General features: G+C 42.4%; 1 protein-coding gene across 6 annotated transcripts in view; it reads right to left on the bottom strand.

Moving 5' to 3' along the window:
- LOC138765006 (zinc finger protein 76-like) overlaps positions 1 to 17,615 on the bottom strand; it is a 31,926-nt gene extending 14,311 nt beyond the window's left edge. The window contains exons 1-9 of one of the 6 annotated variants that reach the window (XM_069941604.1): positions 17,504 to 17,615; positions 16,624 to 16,719; positions 7,045 to 7,130; positions 4,580 to 4,660; positions 3,466 to 3,546; positions 2,597 to 2,796; positions 1,825 to 1,899; positions 1,053 to 1,172; positions 128 to 203 (exon numbers count right to left, since the gene is read on the bottom strand). In XM_069941604.1, coding sequence (XP_069797705.1) covers positions 128 to 203; positions 1,053 to 1,172; positions 1,825 to 1,899; positions 2,597 to 2,796; positions 3,466 to 3,546; positions 4,580 to 4,660; positions 7,045 to 7,120 — 709 coding nt within the window. In that variant the 5' untranslated portion in view covers positions 7,121 to 7,130; positions 16,624 to 16,719; positions 17,504 to 17,615. The other 5 variants (XM_069941603.1, XM_069941602.1, XM_069941601.1 and 2 more) reach the window with 5 other exon arrangements.
- Positions 17,616 to 25,290: the final 7,675 nt, after the last annotated feature.

The raw sequence follows: 25,290 nt of genomic DNA, 5'->3' as shown, positions 1-25,290 counted from the left end.
GAGTTGTTAAACCATTTGTTTACACACCACAAACTCCTTATTTTCTACAAACCTTTTCCAGTGCATTTGTTTTCTATCTCTGTAATTTAAACTTTACTTTCTGCCTAGTAAATGATGCTGCCATTACCTGTGGCAAATGCTTTTCCACAGCCTGGTTGCTCACATCGATAGGGCCGATCTCCTGTGTGCGCCCGTTCATGAACCTGCAAAGTTGAGAAAAGGGAGAGCTTAAAAATCAAGCCTTTACAAGGAAGATGATGGACAAAAGACTTTTGGCACTTTGGTCTTCAACAGTCAGAGTATTGTACACATTTTGGGAGTTGCAGTTGTACAAGACATTGTTGAGGCCTCATTTGGAGTATTACATTCAGTTGTGGCAGAAAGTGGTGTGGCTGTGCTATGAGAATACATATGTGTTTATGCAATTGCACTAATTGTGGGCTTCAGAAAGATGAATCTCTGCATAAGACTTTTATAATGTTTTGTGTACATGAAAGTGATAGGCGTCAATGGGAATTGGAATGCATTTGGAATGATGCCAGCATTAAGCAAATGTCAAAAAATAACAATCTTTCCCTACTTTCCTGAACACAGTTTTAATACCCAAGTCAATACCTCCCCTTGTACCAGCTGTTAGATGCTGTTCTCACCAACACTGTTAATAAGGGACAGTTACTCATTTATTTCATATCGTATCCTGTCCGGTCCCAGAGATCAAAGCAAAGTGTACAGATTTTGTCTTCTATAAATTATGTTAAATTTAAATACAATAAACCTCTCCCACCACCATCCAGGGATTGGTAAATGCCAAATAAGTGAATTTGCTGGTTGCTTGAGATTGCGTGTTGCATGATTAGTGAACTAACCTCTAGGTGCGCCAAGTTTAAACTTACGCATTTATTTCCTGCGATTTTTTTTTGCTGGTTGCTTGAGATTGTTGGTTGCTTGAATTCCAGATAATGGAGATTTTACTGTATATAAGTAAATGAACTGGGTGAAGGCTGAGTGCAAGTCCCCAAAGTGTCACTTTCAAACACAAACCATGTCTTTACCTTTAAGTGATGTGCAGTTGTGTAGAGACGCCCACAGCCCTCAAACCCACAGCGGAATGCCTTTTCCCCTATTTGCTGGCCTTTGGCACTGACTCGAACTTCACCATCGATCACCAGCTGCTTTAGAATAAGAAAGAAAAAAAAGTACCGTTTAAGGTAATTAAAGCAATTTTTAAAGCACAAATGGACTTTTGGATTTAAGTCAAAATATCAAAAATCTTTAAAAAATAAAAAAAACATTTTAAGAACGAATTTTCATGCTATTTTGGAAGATTCATTAAAAAGTATAGCACAATAACAGGCCATTTCGGCCCACGAGCTTGTGCAACCCAATTACACCTAAATGACCTCCAACCCTGGCACATTTGAATGGTGGGAGAAAACTGGAGCATCCAGAGGAAACCCATGCAGATACAGGGAGAAGGTACAAACTCCTTAAGGACAGCATGGGATTCGAACCCTGGTCCCCATCACTGGTGCTGTAAACCACTATGCTAATCCTTAAGAATATGAATCCGGGCAGAAAAACATTGGTTGTTGGTGCCAGAGGAATTGTAAGCAATAATTATGAAACTATGAATTTAAATTTTAAATGAGAGACATCTATCTGACACTGGTCCAGTTGCGACAATCACTGCAAAATGTCACTGTCATAATTGAGTCAAAAAGATCTGCTTCATTCATCACATTCCAAGAAATTATCCATTTATCCCAAGGAAGTTTCCCACGGATTCTAGCTAAACAGATATTTGAGAGTAGAATAAAGTGATACCTGCAAAGGTTTGTCCTTGTTTACATCAGAAGGCAGGCCAGTGGTACTGGTGACTCCTTCATCTTCCTCGGACACCTGGACAAAAATGTATACCACAAGTGGCACTTTTATGAAACAAAGCCTGACATAAATTGTTTCAAAACAACTGGACCAAATAACACAAAGATAGCTTCCATCTCAAACTGGACTGATTTTAAAATCATTTTGTGGATCACTTTGTCAAGCAGTTCATCAGTTTATGTATTGCAATCAACAGCCAAGACACTGTGCTTGCAACTAGCCTTAAGAAAGTCAAAGTCACCCATAAAGATTTGAGAGTGGATTTCCCTTTCATGGTGACATGGTGACATCATTCAATTTGCAGCCAATCGCACTAAAGAATTTCCATAGAAACAAACCAGGAAATAAGAATACAATTTATAGTAAATATGAAAATGCTTTATGGAATTTGGAACAATAAAAGCTGAGATGATATTAGCAAATCTTAAGATATTAAAATTATATTTTGAAATAAGAGTTTAAAAGAACTGAACTTGAATGTAAACAATTTAATTCTTGTTGGCCTGAGAATTTGTAGAAACTGTAAGAGCATGGGGGTTATCAAGTATACCTCATACTATGAAACCTAGTAGGCTTGCCCTTTTAGGAGTTTCTTTGCAATGTTACCCAATTATAAAGTAGCACCTATCAGAACTGATTTGGATGCCTGAAGATGAATTTACCCCTAACTGAAGCACCCAACAACAGTTGCTATTCACTGAAGAAGGCATACCTTATTGGCGTAATGTTCAAGAGCACTGATAGTCTCAGGATCCACAGTGTCGTCTGTTGTTGCATGCAGAGGTTCTGAACCTGCTTCTGTCTGCACAGCCAAGATAGTGTTGGGACCTTGCATGGAGACCGGGTGGTGAATGAAAGCTGTTGTGCCGTCCTCCAGTTGTACAGATTGCACTGCTTCTGGGTCAAATTCATCTATGACAAAATAAAACAATTGGCAACTATTTTTGCAGAACTATAATTATAATTGCAGCAATAGAGACTGGGCAATTGCTTCCACAATGACATACAAGATGATGGTGTGTACTTTGGTAAAAAGGACACACAAGATTAGAAGCAAGTTGTTCTATAAACCTGTCACAGGTTTCATCCTTTATATCTCTGCAAACATAACCACGGCCAATTCTAAAACCACTTCACGTGGCATTAAATATCAGCCAATCCTCCTTATTACTCAAAAAAGGGTTCTATACCTAACCTATTGGTTATTGCCTTCGTTTTCTATTTTTGTAACGCTTGTCCCATTTCATGAACTCTTCTGCTGACAGGCAGCAGTTCAATGCATAATATAGAATTTGTCAAGAATAAGATACTAAAACTACAGAAATAAATTCAGATGAGATCTTAATTATCTACTCTTTCAGTATTTGTTGCTCTTTGCTTACGCAAGAAATAACATGAAATGCGGAACAATTATTTATTGGGTGCAACTGTCATAACTGATGATTATTAAATGCAAGAAGTCATTAATTCTACTACTTTATTTAAGAATACCTAATTATGCCATTACACAATTAATAGTGGATATCTGGATCTTCTCCAGCTCAATTTTGCCCAGTTTAAATGTACTGAGAATTACAGTACCCTTAGGAGTGTGATGAATGTATACAGTGCTTCCATCTTCAAGCTGCACAGCTTGCCCATCTTCAAATGGGAGAGTGTCACCTGGCGATGTTAAAAAATATAAAATAAATGAAAACAATAAATAGAAATTAGCAACAAAAAAAATCAGAAAATGCTGAATGTTCTCAACAGGTTAGGCAGTGTCTGAAGATGGAAAAACAAGTTAACATTTCAGGACCATTTAACAATCTTTAAAGCTAAAGGCATCTAGTTTTACAGTTCAAGAAATGCTAATTGTACACTTCCATTTTCTATTCTCCCTCAAAGTTTGGGCAAACAGTTTGTGCCTTAACTTTCCCCAATAAAGCTATCAATCACACAAACCACAGAAATGTCATGTGATCATCTTTCTTTCAGTTTGAGAAAGCCTTTCCCCAAGGCCCAAGTTACTAGTTACCTGTTAAAACTTGGTGAGGTCAGACCAAGATGAGGTGACTGCCCTGGATATACAGTATACCAAACCAAGATTTAAATATACTTGGTGTGAGTGCAGTAGACTAATTTATAAACCTACTTTTCATTATATTTAGATTTATTCAGCAAATAAGATCGCTTGCTTGTCATTTGGTACAAGCATCAATTGTATCCCTGTAGGATGCATGTTCAGCTCCTGACGAAATTCAAGATTTTAAAAATCTCACGAATATGCCTTTTATTGAAACAGCAAATTGAATCCACCATCTTTCTGATCTTTGATTGAAAAACACCATTTGTCCCATGTGTCAATCCGTTACTTTGCTGGCTGTTCGGATATGCATGAGGGGTGATTTAGATGTTCCTCGTGAAAACCATCATACTCTCTTGCCCTTTCTTTTGGGAACTGCCTGTCCTCTCAAGCACCTGTTCATACCTAGTGTATAGGATGACTCTTCAGCAGCACAGATCCTAAACATTTGCCTCAAACAGAGGACAATGAGAAACAGACTCATAAAATCCTACTGAAAACGCAAAGGTGGACTTTACAAAGTAGAGTTACACTGTGGAAGAAATGCATCTGTGCTCTTGGATACCAGGCTGACCTTCCACCGTTACTTTAGATGTGATTTTGCATTGAAGAGTTGCTGTTTATAATCACCTTTATGTACTGTGACTTGTTGGATATAGGCTGTTGTACCATCCTCCAGCTGAATAGTTTGCCCCTCAACCAACTTTGCATCTGTTAAATATATTTTTAAAATCAAAAGGATCAAAAAAAGGAATACAGCCACTCAGCAAACACAAAGGCAATATTGATACAGAAACTGCTTGTAAAATGCTAGCAAGACATTGGCTATTTTTGAATACCAGGTGAAATAATTTCACATAGTCTGACTGATAAATTTACTGATATTGTTCTATACGGCTTCTATTATGTGCACCCATATAATACATCAGTTGACATGCCGCAGATGTGAGAATTTGGGTTAATGTTTTCCCCCTGATCCTTGTGGAATAAAATAACCATAACAATATGCAAATCAAAAATGCTGGAAATACTCAGCAGGTTAGGCTGCATCAAAGGTATGAGAACTATGGCCAATGGTTCAGGTCTGAGGCCATTCTTCAGACCCTTGCTGTCCTCACAGATGGAGCCTGACCTACTGCCCATTTTCAACATCTCCTGTTTTTGCTTTAGATTTCCTACATGACCAGTACTTATATTTTCTATTATAGACTTACGATATTATTAATCTTTATATATATTTTTTTCTCTTTTAAATTTTTTTTAGTAAGGTTACTTTGTGGGATGGACAGGGAAAAAATGCACATAAGACCATTTTGAAGTAGACACCGAGGCTCCGTCAAGGAGAGCTGAAGTAACTTGTTTATTGTTCAGTTAAAAGCCATAAAACCAGAGTTATTGTTTAATTGAAATCCTGAGATAATGGAGTGTTTTCTGAAAGAGGCATCCGTTGAAACAAAAAGACAATCTGCTTGTTGACTCATCTTTTTGGGAAAATGAAACTTAATAGAGCCAGTAGTGATCAAAGCAATCATATGATTAAAGACCATGAACCAGAATTAGCTGAAGCCAGAAATGCAGTGAATTTATGTGACTGCTGTTGTGTTCTCATCATCAGGGGAGAGACACAGAATTAAAGTGGCTTCAGAGAGGATGGCCACTTCGACTGTTTCTCTTGGTTAAGAGAGAGAGCGAGAGAGAGAGAGAGAGAGCAGTCCTGCTGTGGCTATTATAATGGTCACTGTTGACTAACCCATATCTGGGTAAAAGAAAGCAAGACCATTCTTGCAGTTGGATAATGACCTTTCTGATGTCTAACCCTTGCCTGGGTTTGGAAAGCATCACAGAAATCACAAGTTCTATAACCTCTACGCAAGAGAGGGAATTGTGAAATAATTTCTCTGAAAGCAACTCAACAAGAATTCATGAGTTTTGAGAAGTCTGATGATTAGGTGTCTCAAAATACTTTGTAATTACTTCCAAAATCCAATTTAAAGATTCTAAGTTTCAACACAAGATGTTTAAGACTGAACTTTGAATTTGAATAATCTCTTCAGAGTTGTGCCTGGGCTGTAATGATTTGAGATCTGCCACACACACACACACACACACACACACACACACACACACACACACACACACACACACACACACACATTTGCACATAGTTGGGGGTTAAGCTTAAAGTAAGATTTTAATAGATATTAATAAAAATAATTGTTTTGAAGATACCATTATCTTGGTGAATTTCTATTGCTGCAGGTCCATAATGTAACAAATGTAAATATGTTTGCTGCCTGAACCTAGACAATATTTATACCAAATTCGATGTGATATAATACATGACATCAGTCATCTGATATATCAACATTAAAACTTGTAGTTTGCAAATTACCAGACTTGGTGACTTCCCATCTGACTTGTTAAAAGTCTAATTCATCATGGCACGAAACAAAATAGATAAAATTATTTCACTTTGATGATCTTTAACTATCGAAGATTGACCACTATTACTCTATATCTCCTTCCTGCTGTCATCATCCCTAACAGAGCTTTCATTGTTTACTTTTCTCCCCAGAAATGTAATAAATGTATGTACTTGCAAAATATATCTCCATAACATAAAATATTTTTCCATCTTCTAAAAGAATGGCAAGTTTCTGCACTAAAATTCAGAAGCTTGGTGACAAGATGGTTACAACAATTTGCCATCATTCCCTGGTTTGCATAGTGTACAGTATCACAAATGATCCACTGGTGTGGTTGTTGGCTCTTAACAGACCTCACTCTAATCTACCAAACCACTGAGATCCTAATTAAAGTTAGGCATTAAATACTGGTCAAGTGAGCCTCCTCCACATCAATGATTTCACTTGACCATGTTTATTTCACATAGAGACCTGCAGTTCAATCTACAACCCTCATAAATTTGGATTGAAACTGGAGTCACTTTGATGTGGAGAAGTGTTTGTCTCCCAATCTCTCCCACAATGGCTGATATTAGTGGAGCAAGAATTCAAATCTCTATTCAATCATTTCTTTGTGCTTCATATTTGACCAAAGTTATTTTTAATTCAAATTCTTTATTGGGTGCTCACCTTTCAGTGTATGTTGGATGTAGGCTGTGGAGCCATCTGTAAGGGTTACTGCCTGCAGGCTCAGACTCTCCATCATTTAGTATAATCTAAAATACAAAACTCTTGTATCAATTGTTGTTCCTTCTGAACAATACATTTGTGCAGCATTTTTAACAAGTTCACCATCTCAAGACTTTAACCAAACCAGAAAATTTAGACAAATAGCATCTTGAAAGATACAGAGTATGTGTGACAGTAAGTATAGAAAATGTAAGTATAATACTAGATATGACTGACACCTAGCAATATGGATTTGCTTGTCAGCCTTTCAGAGGTTAATATACCCAAAAACATTCCCAAGAAGCATCCTCTCTACCAAATGGAACAATATGTCAAGTCTATTGTCATCTGATTGAATAAGTACAACCTGACGAAATAGAGTTCTCCAGTCCTTGGGCCAAAACATAACCAAACAAAGCACACATGCAAACAATACATATGCAGGACAAGCATTCATATAAATAAATAAATAAATAGATTTTGTTTTGGAAATATGAGAATCTCGGATGCTTAGTGTCAGCAGTTCCTTTGGTCGTTCACCATTCTCCTGCCCGTGGGAAGAATCTGTTCCTCAGCCTGGTGGTGCTGGCTCTAAAATTCCTGTATTTCTTTCCCAACAGGAGCAGCTGAAGACTGTTGTTTTGAGGTGGTAGGGGTCCTCAATAATCCCAGTATATCACGTTGCTTGGGGGGGGGGGGGTGAAGGGAAACTCAAGTGATTCTCTCTGCCACTTAATAGTCCTGTGGATTGTCGTCTAATCCACTTTTCTACAGCAACCATAACACACTGTGATGCAGCTGGCCAGGACCCTCGCAATAAAGGTCCTGGAGAAGATTGACAAAATAGTTGCCAGTAGCCTTGCCCACTTCAGTCTTCTCAGGAAGCGCAGTTTCTGTCGGACCTTCCTGTCAAGTGAAAAGATGTTGTGTCCATGATAGGTCCCTACTTAAATGAACTCCAAGGGATTTTGTGCTCTCCATTACAGAGTTATTAATGTGCAGTGGAGGGTAGTCATTCCTGCTCATCCTGAAGTCCATGATCATCTCCTTCAACTTGTCCATATTGAGTCTCAGGTGGCCCATCACTCTATAGACACATCTTGCACAACATTTCGCACCACATGCTGAGATTTTCCACCTCGTCCCATGAAATCAATTGTGTTTCTGTAGCATCATAGTGAAAACATTCACATTATAATCGTCTTACGACAATTACGCTAAAACAAATTAAATAATAATAATAAAAATAACTATAATTTTTTTTAAATAGTGCACAAAAAGTAAGGCATCTGATCAATCTGCTCGCAATCAATGTGAATGATAACATCAAAAACCTAATGAGGTGGCACTTAATTACCAATAATCTGCTCAAGTAGTATTTAGTGTTGGTTCCATCAAGGTGCTTTTGTTCCACATCTCATTACCACCATGATTCAAATTTGGTCAAAAAGTGCAGAATTTCAGACTTCTCTCAATTATCAATGGAGCACTTGACTCAGCATAGCGTCATGGAAAACTGGTAAAATTCGACTCAGAGAGAATCAGGGAGAACTTTTCACAGACTACACTCACACTTAAAACAAGAATCTTGTGCCTGTTAGAGTTTCGTCACCTCAGTCACAGGATATCACTGCACAAGGTCCTCAGAACTGGGTCTCATTAATGATCTTCTTCATGCTAGTAGAAATGTTTGAATCATAACTACGCAGGTGGCCAATTACTCTATAGACACATCTTGCACAATATTTAAACATGGGTTGCTAAATGGCATGTAATGTTTACAGAACATAATCCCATGAAATGACCATTTCCATCACAGAGCGTCTCACCACTTTTGAAAAAAAATTAAATGGATTTACTATCACTGAATGTCACTTCACCAACATCTTGGCGATCTTGGTGAGATGGAACGAACGATTTGGCTGGGGAACACATCTAAATTTATATCTAAGATGTACTTTGCTCTCCAAAGCCAGGTTTACAGAGATCGAGAGGGAGAGATGAGAGTCGGATTCAGGAGTGCAATAATGGAAGGATGGTGGTCTGAATAGTGTTTGGATAGCATGATGTCAATTATAAATCCAAGATACGGTTCAGTACAATATAATTTTCTACATCAATTATACCTCACACCACAGAAATTACATAAATCAAAATCAGAAATATCGGAGATGTGTTTTAGATGTGGAATAGAAATAAGAACTTTTGTACATGCTATGTGGTTGTGTGTGAAGGTGATGCATTTTTGGAAAAATATTACTGAAATACTAACAAGGATAACGGGTGGCCTTCGCGGATGACCCGGAGCTTTATCTTTTGGGCAATTTTATTGAAATAAGTTATAAACTAACTAAATTCCAAATTTTATTTATTAAAATAGCTTTAGCTGAGGCTAAGAAATGTATTGCGATTACTTGGAAATTGACTCCCTTCTACAGATAGCACGATGGAAGACAGATGAACAGTTGTATACCTATGGAAAAAAAATCACTTACAATCCAAAGAACAAATATGACATATTTATAAAAATATGGCAACCATATTTGGATTATATAGGAGCCCAAATTATAAAAAGGTGCTACTATTATAAAAATATAAGTGACATCCCCAAAGAAGTTTTTCTTTTTCAACCAAACTGTAACTAATGGTGTACGGATTTATAATGTGAAGGGGGTGGGGGGGGGCAGTGGAAGGAGCTGTTGTGTTTTGTAAGAAAAAGTTAAACATCTTTAAAATTTTGATATGCATATTTATGGAATAAAAACAAAAATGAAATTTTTTTTTTTAAAAACAGGGAGGGCCTGTACTCACTCAAGTTGAAATGAACGAGACAAACCTATCAAGGCGTATGAAATTCTTTATAGGGTTGACAGGGCCAAATGTTTGGAGAATGTCATGAAAGAGTCTGGGACAGAGGGGATTGTCACAGGTTAGGGAGATGCTTATTAAGACTGTGATGAGGAAAAGGTTCTTCTCTCAAAGGCGAGCTTTTGGAATTCCCAAAAAGCTGTGAGTCTGAATCCTTGAATATTTTCAAAAATATGATAGAGTTCTTCAAAAAATCAAGGAATCTAGGGAAGAGGACAGGAAAGTGACTTTGAAGAAATTTGGATCTCACTGAATGGTGCGGCAGGTTTGAGGAGCCAATGGTGTTCTCATCTTCCGCTCGCTTTTATTTTCACAATTTTAATGATACTGCATGAGAGAAGGCCCTTCCAGTCCATGAAACCCCTGACATCCAATTAACCTACCAACCCCATATGTTTTGAAGGGTGGGAAGAAACCGGGAGCACCCAGAGAACGCCCAAACAAATCATGGGGAGAATGTACCATCTCCTTACAGAGCCAGGTTCAAACACAGGTCAATGGCACAGTAATAGTGTTGTGTTAATTAAACATTTTATCTCTGCACTTTTCCAGTAAGGTGTATAGAATGGTGGGCAGGGCAAAAGATTTGGTTCTACAGAGTAATGGGAATTGATGGGTGGCAACTATTTGGTAAGTGACTCAGAGGGAGATGCACATGGTTGGAGATCGAATCCACTATTGGCAACTTTAAGCGACAGGAGGATCAGGAATGGAGAATCTTTGGGACTTTTAATATATTGAGTTTGGGGGCGGTGGTGGGGGGGGGGGGGGTTGAAGAATGGAAAGGGCAAAACTGTCCAAAAGCACAGAACAGGGAAGTGGCACAGATAAAAGAAAGTTATCTATCATCTCATTAAATGGTGGAGCAGGAATGAGCGTTTGACTGGTCCATTTCTGCTTCTCCTTCTTATATTCTCAAACAAATGGTACAAAGTATTCCGGAAGTTGGCTTAGATTGTAGGGGATGGCAGATGCTGTTCAAAAATTACAACACAATTTTGGGAAGGCATGCTGTCATTTTACCTGTGTTACCAGGTTATACTAATTGAAACTGCTTCAAAAACAACAGAGCAGGAAGATCTCAAGTCTGCACACTCAACTAACCTCGAAAGTTCAGGGAGTCTTGATCCCATATCCAGTATTAGAGATTTATAACTGCCTGCAGGCAGATGTACAATTGTGCACTTCTCTCTGCAAAGCCTAGTGTTCTTCATCACTGGATTGGCATGGGTGACTGACCATTGCCATGTATCCCAATTTGCTTGAAACAAATGTGCTCCTGCTTTCTTGCGAGATTGGTGATGGGAGTCCCCAAACTCTTAGAAATTTTTGTATTCTATTAATGTGCAGAATTTCCAAGTAGGTGCTCCTATCATAATTTTATCTGAGTACAAAGGTCTGGCCTCAGAGGTACGCAAGTGCCAATAGCAAAGTTGTTGAGATATTCTCAAATATCATATGCACACTGGTGGACATTCTACATATTTCCTTGATAATCAAACAAAGCTCTTGGCCACATGGCATCCATTTCTCATGTCTCTGCTCTCACCCCCTCCTCTGCAACTGAGAAACGATAAAAGTTCTGTTAGCCCTCATCTTCTATCTCACCAGCCTTTGCATTCAACAAATCATTTGGAGCATTTTCCAAGACATTCAAAGGAGATCCCACCACCAGAAACATACTACAACTCTCCTCCCCTTTCAACATTTTTATCTAGTCTGTTGCCTTTGCAACTCCCGTATCCACTCTTCCCATGGCTACTAAACATCCCATCTCTTATGCCACATTCCCTTGCAACCACAGGTGATTCAACACTTGCCTTTCTTCTCTTCCCACCATCCTAGAACAGATGATGCAGCGATTCATTCATACATCTCCAATTCAGTTTACTGCATACTGTGTTCACAATGTCATCACTTTTGCAGCAAAGAAATCAAACACAAATTGGGCAACCACTCTGCAGAGCACCTGTGTTCAGTCCACTAGGGCAACACTGATCTTTCTCTTGCTGGACTTAAAAATCGCCACCCTTCTCCCACTCTGACCAGACCAGTCTCCTGCATTGTTACAAGTTTCTATGTGAGCTTCAGAACAGCACCTCATTTTCAGTCCTGGCACATTCTTCTCTGCTTAACATTGAATTCTACAACTTGAGCCAACAATTTCTCAATTGATAATTGTCCATCCGTGGTATTGGCTCAGATTATTTCCCCTTTTTCATCTCTAGGGGTGGAGGAGGCACCCAAGTGACCTGCCCAACACATCCCGCTTTTCACAAAATCTCATCTTGCATTTCACTCTCTAACCAATCCGTCACTCATTAACTAGCCAACCTTTTTCCCCATCCCAGCTCCTTTTGTCTCATTTCAGTTCGGATGGTCTTTGATTGAAGCATTATCTCCACTTCTCTTCCTATAAATGTAGCCTGACCTGCTGAGTACTTCCAGCACTTTGTCAAATTGCAATGTCAGATTTGTTCAATTGAATTATTTAATTATTCTTCTCACAAATTGAATATTTATTATGACCTGAACATTATCACTCACCTTTTGGAACATCTGCATTTCTTCCATGAACAAATAGCTGAAACTGGTAGCTGGTGTACTTTCACATGTCTCAGATATATTCAGTATCTGCTTGGTACCTGGTACTCTATTTTGACACAAGGTCATTGTTACTCCCTCAAGCATTAACAATCTCAATTCAGTATGAGAATTGTGCTTGCAATGCCTTTTATGTTGCAGCTTACATCAAGGTGCAGTTCTGCTACTTGTCATAAGGCAGTTTTACACAACTGCTGGCAGTGTAAAAATGTTCTGTCAGAATTTATTTGATAAATTCCATCCCGTAATTCTTCCACCACAACCCCCACACATTTTTACGGAGCGGCTGCAGTGTAAATAGACCGCATGTACTCCGTAAGAAACTGGTTTAATGAATACGGCGTTCATCTTCCGACAAACTCCACAACACAGGAAGGCAGTGTTAAAGTGCTTAGGAAAAGTGCTGGTGCAAAATTCATAAGACACATCAGAAACAGAACTATTTTAGAACAGTTTGGAGCAGAAAAGGAGGGATGAGTTCATCCACTTTAATAATTATAAAATCTCATGATCATTAAGTATATGTGCAATGAGGAATCTGTTTCAGTTCAAGGTTGATTAATCAGTTCCAATTTAAGGTCTGCATTGTGTGACTTGCATTTCATATTTTTCTATGATATTTGAACATTTGATGTGCTGTAAATGCTCGGCCAAAATATCAGGAATAGAATTAGATGAACAATTTTTGATCTAGCAATGGAGTCCTGTGCAGTATTCTTTAAAAATACAAGAACTGTATTAAAGTAGCAAGGCTTTGTCCATTCATGCAAGAACACATCCATAAAACACTTTTATAGCTATTCCCTGACACATGTCCGAGTTCCATTCTGATCAACTGGTCGTATTCTGAAATGGACACAACTCAGAAGTAGGTTAGCATGGCATGTAGAAGTCATAAATCAAGACATTTAATCTAATTTGTTGGATTTGTTTGCCAGATCTATTAGCAGAGGTTGGGCTTTTCCTCTTGCTCGCCGAGGCAGTGGGAAATGTAGATGGAATCCATGGAGATGGATGTTTACATTATGTTTTGAGCTGCATTCACTACCTTCTACACGTTTAGTTTCTCTCTCTTATTAATTGGTTCACTTAGTTCCACCTTATGTCAACTCCAAGATGCATCAAAAATCCATGTTGTTCTATATTAATATGTAATCATCTATCACAGGGATGGCCAAACCTGCTTAACGTGCGAGCCATGTAGGATAAACTCCAGATGTTTGAGAGCCGCAACAATCACATGATCACAAGCCGTGCCCACTAGAACCACCATTGTGAGCGCCAGCTTGTACGATTCCGGGCTCAGCCAATATATTTCTGCGAGCTGCACGTTGCATGTCAAAGAGCTGCGGTTTGGTCACCCCTGATCTATAATCATCAACCACGTTGGACCAGCTCCATTGAAATGGTTTCAAAACTATTCATGCTACCATGGCGTTACTGCATCATATTTCTTCAATTTCCTTCAGAACTTAATCTGACCTTCTATCTTCAATTTAACCAACCCCTGAAGCCCATCATTCTTGTAATAGCATTTCTCATCAGTCACAATTTCACTTATTTCCAATAATTCCTCCAATTTATTACACAATGTTCATTCCCACATTAAAAAAAAACACTATCAAAGCATAACCTTTTATGTATTAACATCTTTATTACACAAAACAGAACATTTGTGGAGGGAACTTTAACATAAAGGGTTTAAAATCAACCTCATTGCCCTGAAAAGTTTTTATATATAACCAATGTTGTAGTCACTCATTTTCTGCCATCAAATGACTATTGCACCCAAGATTTTAACATTATAACTGTGTACAAGTGTTCATCCCAATGCAGTTCTCAAAAACCAAGGTTGTAAAAGTGCACTTAATCATTTCCTAATCACTAAATTTTGAATGTTTTAAATTTTATACCAGAGCTTTGCGTAACATATGCAAATGATCAACTTTAATACACATTCTCTACTTAAAAGATGTATACACTGATCTCTAGCTCGCGAACCAGAAAAATATCAAGTTTAAAAAAGTGCCTCGGTTCTTTTGTGTTTAAGATAATAATATTAATTCTAGTCATTCGTACCATAATTTAAATACAAACAAACCATTTTGCAGATCCTTAATTTGAAGAACAAATTTCTCAGGAAACTTCAGATTGGAATAAATGATTCACTAAACAAAGAAGATTCTAATATAATGTTTATTTTGATATTTAAATTCTTGAAAACTTAATCACACTAGGTACATTCCCAGTTTCTACCAACAATAAGAATCATCAGGAATATTAACTCTTACTGACTAGAAATGACAACATGGGTTTATAAATATGACTAGAAGTAAAACAGGAAAATCTGTAGACAGCATGGTAGAAGTAAAAACACAATTTCTCCAGCAGGTTAAGCAGTGCCCTTTATAGAGCAAAAATAAAAATACATAACTGACATTAGGGCTTGAGTCCTTTATCAAGGTATGGAAAAAATGTCGCAGGTGTCCGAGCAACAGAGTAAGGAGGGAGGTGTGGTCGCAAAGGCAGGAGCTGATAGGTGGAGAAAGGAGGGAGGGCACAGCAGCAAACAAGGGGAAGAGGGATGGCTGGGTGAATGGAGAGGGAAGGAGAACTGTAAGGGGGAAGGGGAGGTTAGCAGAAACCAGAAAGTCAATGTTAATGCCATCTGGCTGGAGAGTGCCAAGTCGGTAAATCAGATATTGGTGGTCTTGGTGGGATAGAACACAAGGCCATGGATTGACATGTTGCTTGGTTACTGGGAGGTCCCTGTCATTTGTGCAGACGGAGTGAAGGTGCTCAGCGAAGCGATCTCCCAGTCTGCGCTCAGTCTCTCCAATGTAGAAAAAGCCACAAAGGGAACAACAGATGAAGTAAATCAATCCTGTAGATACACAAATTAAATGTTGCTTCACTTGAAAGGCCTGTTTGAGGCCCAAGACTGTGGTGAGAGAAGAGATATGGGCACAAGTGTGGCAACTCCTGCAGCCACAGGGGAAAGTGCCAGGGGTGAGGGATGAGTACACAACGGAGTCACGGAGGGAGCAGTCCCAATTAAAGGTAGAGAGCGAAGGAGAGGGGAAGTTGTCTGGTAGTGACATCTTGTTGTAAGAATCGGAAATTCCAGAGGATAATGTGTTGGATGTGGAGGGGTGGGGGCAGATGTTATTATGGGAGTGTGAGAGAACTGAAACGGTTGGCTACTGGGAAGTCTCTGTCACTAATGTGGACGGAGTGAAGATGCTCAGCAAAGCAATCTCCCAGTCTGCACCCAGACTCTCTGATGTACCAGATGCAGTAACTCAATTCTGTGGATACACAGTGAAGTGTTGTTTCACTTGAAAGGCCTGCTTGGGGCCCTAGCTGTGGTGAGGGAGGGCAGACATGTGAGTATGGGAGTGTGGCACAGAAGTGAAATGGTTGGCTACTCGGAGGACTCTTACAGAGCACAACTCCCTCTAACACTCGTCCCTCCCCACCAATCGTGCACCCCCCCACCACCCCGAACCTTCTCCTGTGGCAGCAGGAGGTGCCACAACGGGGCCTCAAAAAGGCCTTTCAAGTGAAGCAGATACTTGTGTATCTGCAAGAATGATTTACTCCATCTGGTCTTCCCTTTGCGGCCTTCTCTGCATCAGAGAGACTGGAAGATCGCTTCACGGAGCACCTTCGCTCCGTCCGTATCAGTGACAGAGACCTCCCAGTGGCCAACCGTTTCAGCTCTATGTCATGCCCCACACTCACATGTCTGTCCATGGCCTTACGTACTATCCCACCAAGACCAACCTATAAAAATGGAGGCACAACCCCTGATTTTCCATCTGGGCAATCTCCAGCCAGATGGTATTGATGTCAACTTCTCGTTTCTGCTCACCCCCCACCCTCACCCAATTCACCTAGCCATCCCTCCTCCCCTTGCTTGCTGCTGTGCCCTCCCTCCCTTCTCCACCTATTAAATCCTGCCTTTGCAACCACGTCACTCCCCCCCCATCTAATCTTTGATCCCGATGCCTGCCCACATTTTTCCATAAAGGGTTCAAGCCCAAAACGCTGATTATGTATTTTTACCTTTGCTATCCAAAGGACCTGCTGAGTTTCTCCAGCCTTGTGTTCATAACTATGCCTCATTGTGGCAATTCCACTCGAACCAGCAGCATTTTCCACCTGATGGGCAAATTACGCTCTAATTGGAAATACACCCAAGCCCCGAATACAAGATTAGCTGCTCAGAAGTTCTCACGTTGTTAGCAATGGAGGGAACCATACTGTGATATTTATTCAGAATGTACTGGATGCCTTAAAGATCCTCCGTTTAAAAGGACCGCCTTTTACCAAATGGCAAAAGAAACTTAAAAAAAAATCACAGCACGATCTTGGGACAAAAGCTGGAAAATTAACTCTGGGAGTGAATACGGTAGATCGGAAGCGGTTCTGAGAACTGGGTTAAAAATAATAACTCACTGGATCTACCGACCGAGGACTTGGGGTGGTGGCAGCGAGACTGAAAGCCACATCCGAAGCGAGGAAACGGATCAAGCGCCCGATGAAGCGCCATCTCTCCGCCTCGGGGACGAGCGGCACCGTCACCGCTGAGCGACCCGCCGGGTATTGGAGCAAGTGGGCGCCCCCGGCGACTGCGGGGGAGGGGAGAGGAGAGGGGTGGGGGGTCCAGCTTGCTGACCCAGGCTTCGGCCCTGCCGGCCCCAATGGCTTGGCCGTCAGGAGTGGTGGTGGGAGTGGGGGGGGGGGGGGGGGGCAGGCGACAAGATTTGAACTCTTCTAGCGCAGGACCACCGCCTGTAGGCCCGAATCAGCCGGCTGCTTGGATCCAAAGGCAAAAGAAAGGTGGGACCGCCTCGTCCGGTCGCGTCTCCCCCGCCTTCTATCCCATCGCCTCTCCGAGTCGCCGGCTGCTGCAACGCAGACTGGGAAAAAAAAATTTACTAACCTTTTTTTCCAACAATTCCTCCGTGCGACCGCCATGCACCAGGGCAGGAAGCGCTGTGGCGGGAATCGCCGGCCCCGGAACGGGCATCGGACAATGTCACCCGCCTGGCGGCACTCGGTGGCCGCATGCCCCATTCAGAGTCCCGGGCGCTCGATCCCCCGCCCCGCCTCCAAAGCGCCCTCGCACCAACCCCACGCTCGCCAAGTGGGCGGGCATTCAGAGTCCCGGGCCCCGCCGCCGCTGGGTCGCGCCCCGCAGCGGCATTCCGAATACGTCCCACTCTCCGGGGCCGCGGCTCGGCTGAAGCTATCGGGCCCATTCAGGGGACGGGGAAGCGAGTCGGTGGCAAAGCCTGAGAATGGAAGCGGATCGCCTCGGGAACCCCAAACCTCGACAGATTCTGGCAGATGCATGCCCCCCCCCCACCATTCAAATATCCAGCCCCCCCACCATTCAAATATCCAGCCCCCCCACCATTCAAATATCCAGCCCCCCCACCATTCAAATATCCAGCCCCCCCACCATTCAAATATCCAGCCCCCCCACCATTCAAATATCCAGCCCCCCCACCATTCAAATATCCAGCCCCCCCACCATTCAAATATCCAGCCCCCCCACCATTCAAATATCCAGCCCCCCCACCATTCAAATATCCAGCCCCCCCACCATTCAAATATCCAGCCCCCCCACCATTCAAATATCCAGCCCCCCCACCATTCAAATATCCAGCCTCCCCACCATTCAAATATCCAGCCCCCCCACCATTCAAATATCCAGCCCCCCCACCATTCAAATATCCAGCCCCCCCACCATTCAAATATCCAGCCCCCCCACCATTCAAATATCCAGCCCCCCCACCATTCAAATATCCAGCCCCCCCACCATTCAAATATCCAGCCCCCCCACCATTCAAATATCCAGCCCCCCCACCATTCAAATATCCAGCCCCCCCACCATTCAAATATCCAGCCCCCCCACCATTCAAATATCCAGCCCCCCCACCATTCAAATATCCAGCCCCCCCACCATTCAAATATCCAGCCCCCCCACCATTCAAATATCCAGCCTCCCCACCATTCAAATATCCAGCCCTCCCCATTCAAATATCCAGCCCTCCCCATTCAAATATCCAGCCCCCCACCATTCAAATATCCAGCCTCCCCATTCAAATATCCAGCCCCCCCATTCAAATATCCAGCCTCCCACCATTCAAATATCCAGCCCCCCCACATTCAAATATCCAGCCCCACCATTCAAATATCCAGCCCCCCCACATTCAAATATCCAGCCCCACCATTCAAATATCCAGCCGCCCCATTCAAATATTCAGCCCCACCATTCAAATATCCAGCCCTCCCCATTCAAATATCCAGCCCCTCCCCATTCAAATATCCAGCCCGCCACCATTCAAATATCCAGCCTCCCACCATTCAAATATCCAGCCCTCCCCATTCAAATATCCAGCCCCCCATTCAAATATCCAGCCCTCCCCATTCAAATATCCAGCCCTCCCCATTCAAATATCCAGCCCCCCACCATTCAAATATCCAGCCTCCCACCATTCAAATATCCAGCCCCCCCACCATTCAAATATCCAGCCCCCCCCACCATTCAAATATCCAGCCCCCCCACCATTCAAATATCCAGCCCCCCACCATTCAAATATCCAGCCCCCCCACCATTCAAATATCCAGCCTCCCCACCATTCAAATATCCAGCCCCCCCACCATTCAAATATCCAGCCCCCCCACCATTCAAATATCCAGCCCCCCCACCATTCAAATATCCAGCCCCCCCACCATTCAAATATCCAGCCCCCCCACCATTCAAATATCCAGCCCCCCCACCATTCAAATATCCAGCCCCCCCACCATTCAAATATCCAGCCCCCCCACCATTCAAATATCCAGCCCCCCCACCATTCAAATATCCAGCCACCCCACCATTCAAATATCCAGCCCCCCCACCATTCAAATATCCAGCCCTCCCCTTTCAAATATCCAGCCCTCCCCATTCAAATATTCAGCACCTCCCATTCAAATATCCAGCCCTCCCCATTCAAATATCCAGCCCTCCCCATTCAAATATCCAGCCTCCCACCATTCAAATATCCAGCCCTCCCCCCATTCAATATCCAGCCCTCCCCATTCAAATATCCAGCCCCCCACCATTCAAATATCCAGCCTCCCACCATTCAAATATCCAGCCCTCCCCATTCAAATATCCAGCCTCCCACCATTCAATATCCAGCCCTCCCCATTCAAATAACCAGCCCCCCCACCATTCAAATATCCAGCCCCCCCACCATTCAAATATCCAGCCCCCCCACCATTCAAATATCCAGCCCCCCACCATTCAAATATCCAGCCTCCCCATTCAAATATCCAGCCCCCCCATTCAAATATCCAGCCTCCCACCATTCAAATATCCAGCCCCCCCCACCATTCAAATATCCAGCCCCACCATTCAAATATCCAGCCCTCCCCATTCAAATATCCAGCCCTCCCCATTCAAATATCCAGCCCCCCACCATTCAAATATCCAGCCTCCCCATTCAAATATCCAGCCCCCCCATTCAAATATCCAGCCTCCCACCATTCAAATATCCAGCCCCACCATTCAAATATCCAGCCGCCCCATTCAAATATTCAGCCCCACCATTCAAATATCCAGCCCTCCCCATTCAAATATCCAGCCCCTCCCCATTCAAATATCCAGCCCGCCACCATTCAAATATCCAGCCCCCCACCATTCAAATATCCAGCCCTCCCCATTCAAATATCCAGCCCTCCCCATTCAAATATCCAGCCCTCCCCATTCAAATATCCAGCCCCCCACCATTCAAATATCCAGCCCCCCACCATTCAAATATCCAGCCTCCCACCATTCAAATATCCAGCCCTCCCCATTCAAATATCCAGCCCCCCATTCAAATATCCAGCCCTCCCCATTCAAATATCCTGCCTCCCACCATTCAAATATCCAGCCCCCCACCATTCAAATATCCAGCCCCCCACCATTCAAATATCCAGCCTCCCACCATTCAAATTTCCAGCCCTCCCACCATTCAAATATCCAGCCCTCCCCATTCAAATATCCAGCCCTCCCCATTCAAATATCCAGCCCCCCCATTCAAATATCCAGCCCTTCCCATTCAAATATCCAGCCCTCCCCATTCAAATATCCAGCCCCCCACCATTCAAATATCCAGCCCCCCCCCACCATTCAAATATCCAGCCCCACCATTCAAATATCCAGCCCCACCATTCAAATATCCAGCCCCACCATTCAAATATCCAGCCGCCCCATTCAAATATCCAGCCCCACCATTCAAATATTCAGCCCCCCATTTAAATATCCAGCCCCCCCCACCATTCAAGTATCCAGCCCCACCATTCAAGTATCCAGCCCCACCATTCAAATATCCAGCCCTCCCACCATTCAAATATCCAGCCCTCCCCATTCAAATATCCAGCCCTCCCCATTCAAATATCCAGCCCTCCCACCATTCAAATATCCAGCCCCCTCCCCATTCAAATATCCAGTGTGGATGGTAATTTTCTTTTGAATACTTGTATTTCTATAATACGCCTCACTTCCTTGGCCCCTCTGAGGTCCAGTGATTGCCTTTCAAAAGGTCATTAATCACTGTGGTAAAAAATGGAATATAAAAACAACACACAGAAATGCTGGAGGGGCTTAGGAGGTAAAGATACTTTGCTCCTAAGCACTTCTTCAAGGGATAAGGGAAGAACAGGAAGGTGTAAGAATAAAGACTGAAGTCTGGTGTTCAGACCAACCAAAGGTGTTAATTGGATATGATAAGGAGAAGAGGTGAGAATTGATTGTGGCTCTTTGAAAGGAGACAGAGGGAAGACACTGAGCTGGGTGAAAGGCAACGGGGCGGGGGGGTGCGGATGGGGGTTTAGCGGAAGCTGGAGAAGTCGATGTTCATGCCCTCAGATTGGAGGGTGCCCAGACGGAAGATGAGGTGTTGTTCCCCCCATCTTGTGGATGGTCTCAGTCTGGCAGTGAGTGCCTGGACTGTGGTCAGACGTGTCAGCAAGGGAATGGGTGGCCGATGGGACATCCACGCTATTGTGGCGAATAGAGCCGTGGTGCTCATTCCAATTAGCACCTTTTGTTAGTCTGGATTCCTCCACCAGCCAGTCTTTAGTTTTTATTCTTACGCCTTTCTGTTCTTATTCGTTGAAGAAGGGCTCAGACCTGAAACAGTGGTAATATGTCTTTACCTCCTCTGGACATCAAGAATCCAGCTGAGTTCCTCTAGCATTTCTGTCTGTTTTTACAGTGTCTGCAGATTTTGGCGTTTCACGCAGGAAATTTAATTGCAAGGTTACTGTTAGGACAGATCTCTAGGCAATTGAATTGGATGCTGCGATTACATTTTATCAATGGTAAATATTGATCTTGGCATCCTACAGAAGTAATCAGTTTGATTACAATTTTTAACTTACCCAAGGAGCATGTATTCTTTTGCACTTACCTTCACTGAAATCCAACTGTCAATTGCATCCCCCTTTCACAACATTATTGTCTGTAGTTCCTGTCAAGACAGCACAGTGCCAGTGATCGGGACCGTGGTTTGAATCCCACGCAGTCATTAAGGAGTTTGTGCGTTTTTCCCATGTCTACATGGGTTTTCCTCGGGGGGCTCCGGTTTCCTCCCACTGTTTGAAACGTACCAGTGGTGTAGATTAATTGGGTACAATTGAGCAGCACGGACGTGGACTGAAAATGCCTATTGCCATGCTGTATATCTAAATTTAAATATTTATGAATGATCCTTAACTCAGATTATCATTGTGACAGATGATAATCGAGGTGGTTTGGGAAGAATTGTGAGAGCAGCTTGCACACACACATTTTAAAACAGAATATTTGCATGACTTTTGCAGAAATCTTTTTGCAGGAGGCAACAAAGTATCGACAGCAGCTTGCCTGGGAGAGTATGTGATCTTTGCAGGCAGAGGAGAAGAGTTTTGCTCTGAGAGAGGGAGGGTGTGAAACAGAGAGAGAGGAGACATAAATCAGTTCCAGAAGGACAAGCTGGCAAACTTTGGAAGGCTGCCTTGTCAAAGGAGGAGATTGGCAGTCTGAAAGGTGACCTGAAAGAAAGAGGATCATCTGGAGAACCTGAAGGGGGCAAGTTTCATTAGCAAGACTGATTGAGAAGGAATCGGTTGTGGATGTCCTGGAAAAGGAATCTCTCTCTGAAAATCAGCAAGAACCCTCCTGAGTGGTACCCATTTGCCTGTTAAGCACCAAAGACTGGTGAATTTTGTTAATGCTAACTTCTGTGCACAGTACAAGAATTGCCTGCAACCAGTGAGATTGGACTGTGATCCAAAGAACTTTTCTAATTTTAAATTTACATTGCACACACTTGCGCTTAGTATTTGAAGGGGGATTAAGTAGTTAGATAGGTTAAATAATAAGTTAAAGTTTAATTCTGTTTTCTTGTTCAAATATAATTAAAAACAACTTTTGTTGAAGTAACCCTGTGTTGTGGTGCATATCTATTGTTGCTACTTTTTGGGGTCCTCTGGTCTCTGTAACATCATCTCAAAATAATATTGTGGAATTTATGCTATTTGAATAAATATAGGCCATAAATGTCATACCCACACTCCGAATCATGGGTCCTCTACTGGCATCACCTACGACTCCTAGAACGCTTCCACCAGCGTTGGCTCCGCTCCATCCTCAAAATTCATTGGAGCGACTTCATCCCTAACATCGAAGTACTCGAGATGGCAGAGGCCGACAGCATCGAGTCCACGCTGCTGAAGATCCAGCTGCGCTGGGTGGGTCACGTCTCCAGAATGGAGGACCATCGCCTTCCCAAGATCGTGTTATATGGCGAGCTTTCCACTGGCCACCGTGACAGAGGTGCACCAAAGAAGAGGTACAAGGACTGCCTAAAGAAATCTCTTGGTGCCTGCCACATTGACCACCGCCAGTGGGCTGATATCGCCTCAAACCGTGCATCTTGGCGCCTCACAGTTCGGCAGGCAGCAACCTCCTTTGAAGAAGACCGCAGAGCCCACCTCACTGACAAAAGACAAAGGAGGAAAAACCCAACACCCAACCCCAACCAACCAATTTTCCCCTGCAACCGCTGCAACCGTGTCTGCCTGTCCCGCATCGGACTTGTCAGCCACAATCGAGCCTGCAGCTGACGTGGACTTTTACCCCCTCCATAAATCTTCGTCCGCAAAGTCAAGCCAAAGAGGCCATAAATGAAACAATTTTAAGATTTGGACTCTCTTGATCTCATTAATATTATTTTCATTACAGAAAATATGTTTTCAAACATTAGTTGCAATGGTATAAAATTGGGAATGTATCTCAGATTTTAAGATAATTTTAAAAAAAATTAAATTTGAGAATTTTTAAGATTACTCTCTTTGTTATTAGAATTTGGAGGGAGTTGCTGACGTAGTCAGTATGAGCTAGAGTAATCCGGAGAATAGTGCGAGTGAAGTGTCTTAAAGCATTCATTTTTGTTGCACAGTCCTCTATCCATTCTGCAGCATGTCCTGACCCCCTGATTTAAGCACAGTTAGGAAATCTTTTGAAACTCCCTTTGTTGAGAATTTCTTTAAAGAATTCAGCCAGACCATTTAAGCATGATATCTTTTATTGAAATCTCTGCTTTCAACTCTTGATTACATGTTCACCTTATGGATGATTAACTTTTGCATCTTTGAATAAAAATCACGTTATCTTACCTACGTGTTCCGTTGAACAGGCTGTTGTTTCCCGGACTTTTCAGTCTCCCTTTTTAAACAAAGCCATCGTGCCAGGTAGGTTCTGTTCTTCTAACACTTTCCTTTTCTAAATGTTATCTTTTCCCTGACTTTTAAAACATGTTCAGACCAAGGTTTAGTATACTTTCTATCAAGTGGTTTGATTGAAAATTTTAGGAGATATTAAGGGTAAAATAATCAACAGGAGTCATTTTTGAAAATAAAAGGTTGTGGTCTTGCTGTTTTTATGGATTGAAATTTTCTTTAATAATCTTCCAATCATATTTGGCCTTGATTAATTCGAAATAGGGAAAGGGGTAAGGATCAGTTAAATGTGATGCTAGATCACATGCTGTTTGTTGAAAGCCATTGACTAGATCTATGTGAGCAGTGGGGCCTTGAAAGGAAGGAGACAGAGTACCGCACACATTCGACTAACCCCTGTGCTGCAAGCAACTCCAAACCACAAAGTTGTGGATTGGTTGAGGAACCTCTAATCACAGCATGCAGCTTGGAACTATTGAACATAAAGGCTGTGAATGATTAAATCCTCACAGGCTTTGACAGGATTAATGATTGTGGTGGCAGGGCAGTCCAGAAAACACTTAAAAGGAGGGGTTGGCTATTGTGAACTGAGATGAGAAAACGTTTCTTCACCCAAAGGATAGTAAGTCTTTGGAATATTCCATCTAAGAGGGTTGTGGAGGTGTATTAATGAGTATAATATGGCCTTGTTATTTGTGAGGAATAGAGGCATGGACTTACCATGACCCCACTCCACTTCACATCAATAACTCAGTAGTGGAGAGAGTAGTGAGCCCCAAGTTCCTTGGAGTCCACTTAAGTCATGACCTATCCTGGACACACCACATCTCACTTATTAGGAAGGCTCAAAAGTGACTGCACTTCCTGAGAAGACTGAGGCAGGCAAGGCTACCGGCCACCATCCTGTCATGGTATGGGTGATGTAGATCATTAGATTGGAGGTCACTTGATGAGCAGCAGAGAGCATCA

The sequence above is a fragment of the Narcine bancroftii genome, chromosome 5 (genome assembly GCF_036971445.1).
Source record: "Narcine bancroftii isolate sNarBan1 chromosome 5, sNarBan1.hap1, whole genome shotgun sequence".
Taxonomy (NCBI): Eukaryota; Metazoa; Chordata; class Chondrichthyes; order Torpediniformes; family Narcinidae; genus Narcine; species Narcine bancroftii.
Note: the sequence above shows the minus strand (reverse complement) of the source record. Positions and strands in the feature narration are given on the sequence as shown.